Source organism: Sinocyclocheilus rhinocerous, unplaced genomic scaffold (genome assembly GCF_001515625.1).
Source record: "Sinocyclocheilus rhinocerous isolate Xijiao unplaced genomic scaffold, SAMN03320098_v1.1 scaffold1065, whole genome shotgun sequence".
NCBI lineage: Eukaryota > Metazoa > Chordata > Actinopteri > Cypriniformes > Cyprinidae > Sinocyclocheilus > Sinocyclocheilus rhinocerous.
Window position 1 is genome coordinate 5,486 of NW_015628720.1, and position 10,257 is coordinate 15,742.

General features: G+C 34.1%; 1 protein-coding gene across 1 annotated transcript in view; it reads left to right on the top strand.

The window, feature by feature from the left end:
• LOC107738331 (inactive ubiquitin carboxyl-terminal hydrolase 53-like) overlaps nt 1-10,257 on the top strand; it is a 25,184-nt gene that overhangs the window by 2,042 nt on the left and 12,885 nt on the right. Inside the window, exons 2-3 of the mRNA XM_016550071.1 lie at nt 2,762-2,887; nt 8,419-9,085. Of these exons, the coding sequence (XP_016405557.1) occupies nt 2,762-2,887; nt 8,419-9,085 (793 nt within the window). The remainder of the gene's footprint in view (nt 1-2,761; nt 2,888-8,418; nt 9,086-10,257) is intronic.

A 10,257-nucleotide genomic window follows, 5' to 3' on the forward strand; every position in this document is an offset into this window, starting at 1 on the left:
ATGTGAAATTCCGGAGGGGACGTCGGATGGCGTCACGTGGGACGTAATGACGTGTGCCATTAATCGAACTATGTACTATAACATAAAAGGAACATGAAAGGAATATTCTAAAAGCCACTCATGTAAACACCATAATCATAATATTGGCTTATTTAGAATAAGGTAAATAATTAGATTACTGAAGTCCATGTAAACGTAGTCACTGTCACAATTTCTGTTTTAATTTAATTAATTGTGCAGCCCTAGTAACAACATAATGATAAAAAAAAATTATTATTTGAATGTCAAGAATGAATTTCCCCGCTCAAGATTGTTCAAACAAAAGACACAAACAGTGTTATTTTAGTATCACTGAGATACTTGTACAGTTTTTATTAATAGTTTGAATTAGGAAAAATAAAAACTTAATTTTGGTTTTAAAGTTTAAGAAATTCTGTTGTATGTATTTATGTATGCATGTATTTATTCATTTATTAATTTATTTGTTTGTGTGTATATTAATTTTTTCAGTTTCAGTTATTTTTGTACATAAAGATGAACTAAAAAAATATATAGTTTAAGGTTTTATTTTATTTCAAGTGAAAAACTTTTTTTAGTTTTATGTATTTTTACCATTTAATTTCAGTTAAGGTTGATTTCATTTTAAGTAAAATATTTAATCTATTTATTTAAAAAAAAAAAAAAAAAAATCAGCTAAATTGATTTTTATTAAATTTGAGAATTAAATAAAAAAAAAAAATTTAATTTTTTTTTTTATTATTTATTTTCAGTTAACTATAATAACCCTGGACCCAAAATACCCCAAAATTTCCATTATCTTGATTTACCTGTGTCAGCCGTCCCAATCCTCATGCTTTTTTCATGAACAGAGCCAGTGCAGTGGTCAAAATGTTCTCTCGAGGAGGCAACACTGTTCCCCCACAAAGTATTTTAATACCCAGAGGATCAGAGAGAGCAGCGCAGGATGTTTGGACAAACACAGACAAGAAAGACCTGCAGGGAGACTTATGGCCTCGTACTCCAGTAGCCCACATTCCTCTGTTATTACAAACCATAATGGCTTGATGCGTCCCTCTCTTTATTGTTGAAGTTTCCTCTCCACTAAAAGCTCTTAGATCAACTTTGTAATGGCTTTCTGTCCTTAGGCAGTGAAAATATTCCCTTTGGCTCAGTGATATAGCTTATAAAGCTGTGCAAAATGTGTCTTTTTATTAGAGTCCTCAGCGATGCAAGTGCACAGCTGCAATTTGTACAAAGTTTTAATAGATTCTGACAGCAACTTGCTGCCACTTTCTGCCAAGTCATTGCAATAAGTTTATTTCATGGACATGTTTACATTGTTTTGACGGTGTTTTTAAGCAGTCTGAATATAATATATTATATAGTGACCTTAGCAATTATATGATACTTAAGCCACACTTAATTGTTAACACTTAGTTGATTTGGTGTTTTGTTTATTTGTTTTTGTTGTTGTTTTGTTTTGTAGTTTTATTTTTGTGTGCGTTTTTGTTTGTTTGTTTGCTCTGCTTTTGTTTTTGTATGGGGTTGTGTTGGTTCAGTTGTTTTTTTTGTAAGTTTTGTTGTTTTATTTTGTTTTATTTTGCTTTTTGCTTTTTTATTTTGTTATTTTGGTTTGGTTTTTTGTGTTGTTTTTATTTATTTTGTTTAGTTTTTTTGCTTTTTTGTTATTTTAATTTGTTGCTTTGGTTTGTTTTTTGTTTGCTTTTTTGTTGTTGTTTTATTTTGTTATTTTGTTTTGCTTTGTTTTCTTTTTGTTTTTGGTTTGTTTTTTGTGTTGGTTTATTTTATTATTATTTTTCTTTTTGTTTTTATTTTGTTTTTATTTTTTTGCTATTTTTTTCTTGTTTGCTTGGTTTGTTTTTCTTTGCTTTGGTTTTGGGGATTTCTTTTAGCTTTTTTCTATTTTGTTTTTTGTTTGCTTTGTTTTTCTTTTATTTTTTGTTTTTGTTCAATTTTGTGTTTTTTTCCGCATTTTATTTTATTTTTTGTTCGTTTGTTTTAATGTGGCTTAGATGTCCACATATCTCTTCGGTCCACTGTAAGAGTAAGCTTCACACAGTTCAGAAGGAGATCTGTATCTTTTAAGTATGTTTGCGAATGTGATCGCCGATAGCGTGATGTTTTCTCAATTGTGTCTAGTAACCCCTCACTAAGAGACCGTTATGTGACTGCAGTGTGTTTGAGGGCAAGAAATGTCCTTTCTCTTTCTGTTATCTGTCTCTCTTTCACTCTTTTGCTCTCTTGTAACACTTCACTGCTTTTCTCCTACAGCACAGCAAAAAATACTGGAATACACACACATACACACACACACACACACACACACATTGATTGCCGTTAAGGCTCTTAGGCTCTACTGTCCTTCCCAGAAACCTCAGGGGTGTATTTAAAGAGTGCAGAGGCCACACTTTCTCCCACCATCCCAATGATCCTTATCTTCAACATGCTTTATTTCAAGGGTGCTGCTTATGGATTTTACAGCAGACCCATAAAACATACTTGAGTTTTTTTTTAATGGCTACATTAACATTTCAGAATTCCTGTATCGAAAAAAAGCACAAGATTGAGACCCTGATATATGATCATTTATAGTAAAGCTAATTAATTCAAGCTATATCGTTTTTAATACCTCTGCAGGACCTGCATATGGATTTTGCTGAAACAGTGCCTTGTGCTTAAATTTGTGGAATCTCTGGTGAAAATGCCACATTTATCCATATCAGTGTTGTTTGTCTTACAGTGAAGATGAGCTTTGAACCGATTCAGAGTTTTTTGCGGGAGCTGCCGAAAGAAGGCCATTCCATTAACCTTATTAAGAAGGACTCGGATCGGTCACAGACGAGACCAGAAACACTGAGGCGCCGGGGTAAGGATTTAACATCTTGACTGTTTTGGGGAAAGATATTTAAATAAAATACCATTAGTGAAGTTTATGAAGGCAAGCTTCTCTTCTACTATTGTTTATACACTACCAGTCAAAAAAATTATAAAAAAATTTTTTGAAAGAAGGCTCTTATGCTCACCAAGGTTGCATTATTTGATCAAAAATACAGTAAAAATAATATTGTGAGATATTATTCCAATTCAAAATAACAGTTTTCTATTTGAATATATTTTACATTTATTTTGATGCAAAGCTGAATTTCCAGCATCATTACTCCAGTCTTCAGAGTCACATGATCCTTCAGAAATCATTCTAATATTCTGATTTGCTGCTCAAGAAACTTTTTATTTTTATTTTTTATCAATGTTGAAAAAACATTTCTGCTTATATTTTTGTGGACACTATGAAACACTACCATTTAAAAGTGTGGGGTAAGTAATATTTTTTAAAAAAGAAGAGGAAATTAATACTTTTATTAAGCAAGGATGCATTAAATTGATCATAAGTGACATTATGACTAGGGCTGCCCTCGACTAAGGATTTTTCTAGTCGACTAATAGTCGTTCATCTTAAGCATTAGTCGACTAATCACACGTTTATTAATAAACCATTTAAATCATTATAATGAGCCTTTAATTGCCTACATAGCCTAATAAGCGCTCAAGCACACGCATAAAGCTTGCCACGGCACACTGGCAGAAGTAATTATTATGAGGGAAAAACAGTAAGGAGACTGCATTAACATTTTAATAATTCAATGATAAGTGCTTTCTTTGTTTCGGTTTAAGAGATGAAGTCGGCGACACTGGCTCGTCATCTCCGCAGCAGTGGACGCGCCTGTTTCATACGGATTAAGTAATATGAGAATATTTGTTTTTCATTTGAATTGGTTTAGTTTAAAGTAGACATTTCGCTCTCAATAGATTTTTTTCATATAAGGCAAGTATACACGGAGTTTCGCGCTCAAGTTCACGGAGACCGAGACGGCAGAAAGCGCATCCTGTTTACTTTCATTATTTTACAAACGCGCATTTTGTTGTTATTGTGAGTGCACACAAATAAACGTAGAGTCTTTAAAGATTTGAAAGATGTATTACTCTTATCTGTATGACCAAAAATTACGGAGTATTTTAAGAGCAAGTGAGTGCACCGGTGCCTCCATCTGTCCTGCAGTGACTGTTCAGCCAGCCCGGTCTCATGAAAATGCGTATAAATAGTAGGCCAAATAAAAACAAAAACTCGTGGTATTGATTCTACCCCACAACCCATTGCGTAGCATATACATGTCTAAGTAAATTTTTGCATATCAATACCACGAGTTTTTGTTTTTATTTGGCCTACTATTTATACGCACTTTCATGAGATCGGGTTGGTTGAGCGGCCATGTAAAGTTGCTAATACTTACATATTTAAGATGATAAGCCATATTTGTGGTGGATGAATGATAGGCGAGCGCCAATGTGTTTTTTTTATTTTTCTGCGACTAATTACATTTTGGTCGACTAACGATTAGTCGACTATTAGGGGGCAGCCCTAGTTAAGACATTTATAATATAACAAAAAAAATTCCGTTTCAGATCAATGCTGTTCTTTTGAACTTTTAATTTAAAAAAATTAATCATGGTTTGCACAAAAATATTAAGCAGCAAACACTGTTTTCGACATTGATAATAATAAGAACCGATATTAATAATTGAGGAGCAAATCAGCATGTTCTGAAGGATCCTTATTAAAGGATCATGTGACACTGAAGACTCAGGAATAAATTGCACCTTAAAATACATTAAATTAGAAAACAGTTATTTTAAATTGTAATAATATTGTACAATATTACTGTTTTTACTGAATTTTTGATCAAATAAATACAGCCTTGGTGAGCATAAGTCTTCTTTCAAGTAGTGTAGTGTATTCAGGGTTTGAACAAGCACATTTTGCAACCATAGCAAGAAGGAAATTGAATCACTTCTGCTCTCTTGTATTCAGTCAGAGCTCTTTAAATGTCTTCTCAGTCCTCTTTAGAGAAGCACAGATGCGTGGTAGTTACACTTGGAGCTTTTAGCAGAGCTTTTAAGTGGAATAAATTCGCTCACAGTGCTCTGCTGGTTCAGAAGCTCCACTTGCATAACCACACTAATGCTGGATGAGGTCAGTGATACTCACTCAAAGGACCCTAAAGGCTTTGCTGGAGCCTTTCTAATGAAACGATAAGGGACACATGTCCATCAGATCAAGTCATCTGTTTTTAGAAAAGATGAGCACTGCATGATTGCTGAGAAGTGTGTGCGTCAGTTGTTTGTCAGAAGCATACGTGTGCTTCAAAGACGAGCATGAGCTCACTTTCTCAGAAGAAAAGGTACAAAGCTGTCACTGGCGCAGTATACTCTAAGGTGCAAAAGCTGAAATGTGCATCTGTGTATTTTATTTAACTTTAAATGTTACATGTTAGTACCTCAAAAGCACATATTAGTAGCTTTTGAACAGGTGCAGCCCCAGAGACAGTTTAGTACCTTTTTCTGAGAGTATGAAGGAATAGTTTACTGAGAAATGAATTTACTCACCCTCATGTTGTTCCAGACTCGTATGGCTTGCTTTTTATATGAAATAGAAAAGGAGAGATTTTGCAGAATCTGTTGGCTGCTCTTTTCCATATAACTAAAGTGAATGAGATTCTTAATTCAGAGTCTCCCTTTCCTTTCATTATATGGGGAAAATGGCTAGTACATTCTTTGATATTTCTCATTTTGTGTCCTACAGAAGAAAACAAGCCATACGGATTTTAAATATGAGTGTGAGTTTTTATTTTAGGTTAGCTATTGCTTTAAAAGTAATAATCCCTTGTGGAAAAAAGTACACTTTTAAAAATCAGTACTACTTATGGAAAAAATATACTTACATTTTCAGACGCTTAATTGCATGTTATTTTAAATTTATATGAAATGCAATTAGCTGAACTTTAGAGAGATTTTTAAATCTTATTTTTTCTGTGCTTCTTCATATGCAATTTCATAGTTCACTTTAACCATATTTCAATAAACACTTGAAGTAACAAACTAAAATGTACTTATGTGTTTAAATATATTTGTATTTACACATCTGTAATTAAGTTGCAATTTAGTTCATTTAAAATGTATTAATATTAAATGTAATGTTCAATAACACTACAGTTGAGATTATACGCAAGCACTTTACGTGTGCTTTAATATGTTGGTCAACACATCACAATAAGTGTAATTTAAAGCACAACAAAAGATTATTAAAACATAATGATTTCAAATGTGCTTTAAGGTAAAACTTAATTTGAAATTATAACAAATTGGATAAAAGTGTGTTTAGAAACACAATCACTAAAGTGTACTCTCTTTAAGTGGCCTTTTATTTCATTAATACTCTATTTTCTGCAAGTAAATTTTTTTTTAAATATACTTTTAAGGTTTGAAGTACATTTAATACAATAAAGTGCACTTCTTCTCTAGCATGGTAATAATAACTGGGCCATGTAGATGTACGTTTATGGGTATCACAATGACATTTTCTCATGTGCAGTGAAACCGGTTCACCATATTGTGCAGGCGTCATGTGACCAACATTACCATCTCCTTTTATTGCTCACAAGCTGTAAAATTGTGGTTTGCAAGCCAAGCTGCTGGACTTTGCTTTACCCTTTTTAAGTAGGTATATGGCTTACTAATGGCTTTTTAGCCTTCAGTGTTTAGATCTCAAACCAGACTGCCTTTGTCTTGTAGAAATTTAACTGTGTAGGCTGTTTGAGAATTAATTATGCCAGATAATTAGCTTTTTTCAGTGTGTGTGACGGCCACAAGTCAAAGTTGCATTAATATCTAATGAGATGATGCTGTTTTTTCAAGCTTGTACTGCATGACAATATAGTGAACTTGGCAGTGGAGCAGTATGGATTTGCGCTGCCGCAGAATCTCTATGCCAGCCCATTTAACAGTGCCAATATCAGCACTGTTCTGCCCAAAGAGAGTCACTCTGCCACCTTCACGAGAAAAAAGGTCATCCAGGCTATTAGTGCAACCCTGCATATGTCGGAGATGGATGATTCTGGCCTGTAGACTGTAAGCGGGTTCAGCATCGATGAATTGTGTTTGTGTAATTTACGAGGGCTGTGTGTTCACACAGCGGCACAAAATACTTGTTTGGAAAGCTAAATGCAGTTTTGTTCAGACAGTTTGGTTATGAAAGACTGACAAATCTGAAATGCTTAAGCTTAGAATTGAATCCTTACAACTGAAGTGTTTTCTTTTTTTTCAGTGTTAAAAATGTTTACATCATGAATTATTCATTCATAAATATCATTGCGTTTTAAGGAAACAAACCTTGCCTTGTCAGAAAAAGGTCAGATTATTTGATATTTAAGAGACTTTTGACCTTGACCTTCTCAAAGTATTAAATCAAATTATACAAAGCTAAGAAATATAAGTATATGAGATAAATAAATAAAATTTAAAAGTATATAAATAAAAAGTATAATAATGTAAGTGTATTATATTCTTTTTCTTAATTCTGTTACATATTATATAAGTAAAATTTCTTGAAAAATTTTATATTTTTTATTCTATGTAACAAAATATAATATACTAACATTACATTGTACTATATATATATTTATATATATATCAGTGCTGTCAAACGATTAATTGCATCATAATAAAAGTTTTTGTTTATGTAATAAATGTGTGTGTACTGTGTATATTTATTATGTATATATAAATATTTAAAGTAATAATATAAAAAAATGCATATAAAATGCAAAACTAAGATTCGTATTGTTTTAATGCTTTTTTCTTTGTAAAGATATCATGACACAGACCGTTTTTACTTTTTACCTTGTACTCCCCAACAATATCAATCATTAATTTTAATTCACACATTTTAAATCGTGCTTATCATATTTAATTTAATTTAATTTGTGTTTTTAAACATACTAATAGGTCCAGCCAAAAAAAAAAAGTGATAACCCATATGATAACTGTGTACTTCTAGAAACAAAATTGGAAGTTTTAAAATTGCAGAAATTGCTACTAAATTTCACCAATAATTACAAAGAAACAAGTCACACAAAAGTTTTTGTTTACATAATATATGTGTGTGTACTGTGTATATTTATTATTTATATATAAATACACACACATACAGTATATATTTTGAAAATATTTACATGTATATACATTTATATATTTATATTGTTATATTTTATATTATATATAAATATATTTAATATATAAACATAACATATCATATGTGTTTGTATTTATATATACATAATAAATAAACACAGTTCACACTCATATATTATGTAAACAAAAACTTATTTTGAAAAGAAACAAGTCACACATTTAATTAAACATGAAATTTTGATGTAAAAAAAAAACAGAATTTTTTTTTTTCTTGTAAACCTCCAATTAACTTTAAAATAAAACTTTAATAAATATTTTTTTTTTACATTGCATCTGAAAAGCCGGTTGTAACTGTATGTTTCTCCTCCCCAGACTCCCCTGACAAGCCTCATTCCCGCTCGCTGTCACCTCCGGAGAACGGCTTCAAGCATCTGGAGTCGCGGCTCTACAGCAGCCAGGGCAGGGGTCCGACGAAAGCCGAGCGCTGGCCTGTTACTAACACTCAGTACAGCCACGAGCCCCGCTCTCAGTCCCAGCCTCATCCCCCTGGAGAGAGCCGCTCTCGGAGGCTGGATGTGGCCAACGGCTACGAGACCGACAGCAGTCAGGACTCTCGGACGTACAGCCGGCCGAATCGAGCGTGGAGGCCGATGCGAGAGGCGCTTAATGTCGACAGCGTCCTAAACAGCGATAATAATCAAAACTACCCCAACTCTCGCAGACAGAACTTTAATCAGGACAGCGGAGAGTCGGCATGGGTCCGACGAGAAGAACGCAAACCCAAGAGCTTAATGACGATTTACGAGGACGAGCAGCGGCAGGACATGGGCAGCAGGAGCTCGCTGGAATCAGAGGACAGGGTTAAATCAAGCGTCAGTAACCTCACCATTCGGACTGATAACTGGAAAATCCAGCGCACTGAATCTGGATACGAGAGCAGTGATCGTCTCAGCAGCAGCTCGGCAAACCTGGACTCTCCTGTGGTGGAGAACTTGAGCAACAAAGACATGCAGTCCATACCAGAACCAAACCTCTCCAGGTAAGAGCTACAGTAATCCTCAATTAGGAAGCACATCAAGACATTTGCATGGATTGATAAGTGTCACTACAATGATGACATAAATGTGATTACAAGAGAAGAAATCAATATGAATTCAGTAATGACATGAGCTCAGTTGAGTGTAATTTTGTAACGCTGGGAAAACAAATGACCGAGATTTATATTTACATACTCTACCATTTAAACATTTTGTGTGAATATGATTTTTTGAAGAAGTTCATATTTTTATTCAGGACAGATGCATTAAATGGATCAAAAATGTCATTTATAACAGATGTCAATTTTTTTTTACTTTATATTTATCAATGAATCCTGGAGAATATATATATGAAGAGTTCAGATGCAAAAGCCTGTAAATGCCGTTTGAAATGTTCTTCAAAAATGAGCATTTTAATCAGGCTCCTGTGTGTAGGTTAAGTAATTTCACTTTAAAGCCAATGAATAGGTTCTTTTCATTGCAATTAAAGTGAAATAACTGAACATAAACATAGCAGCCTGATAAAAATTATCATTTTAGAAGAAAATTTCAGATGGCACTTAGAGGCTTTTGCATCTGAACTCTTCATTCACATATATATATATATACAGGGTCGGGGCTAGGATTGGCCACCCCACTCACAACTGCTGCTTCTGTCACTTTTTCTCTTGAGAAGAAGTGCATTTATTCAGTCGCAGAACGACTGAGAACGGGAGGCATTTCAGACGCGCGCTCCTCTTCACTTCAGTGCCAGGCGCGAGTCAAGCGAGCGCAGAAACGGTACTGTGCTCACAGCACGTGCTCTCCAATTGCACGCACAAAGGTGCCGGCGCGCGCTGTAGCCTGTATCCTTTCATATCAAAGCGCGAAATAAACTACGTGCATGCAATGCCGTGGTCAGTTAAGTCATGAAGTTACCACTATGGCAATTAAAGCTGCCTTAAAACTGTGCATGCATGTAATATATTTTATACGAGTCACATTTAAGAACATGTCTCTGAAATGTTTTTCAAAACTGCCCTGGAGCAGCCCAGCGCTGTCTCCCTCATCTAACACACCCGATTTAACTCGTCAGCTCATTAATAGAGACTTTAAGACCTGAAGTGGGTCAGAAAAGGTAAAAAGAGTTGAGAGAAAATATGATGCGTGTCAGATCCGCGTCACGTTCAGCAGC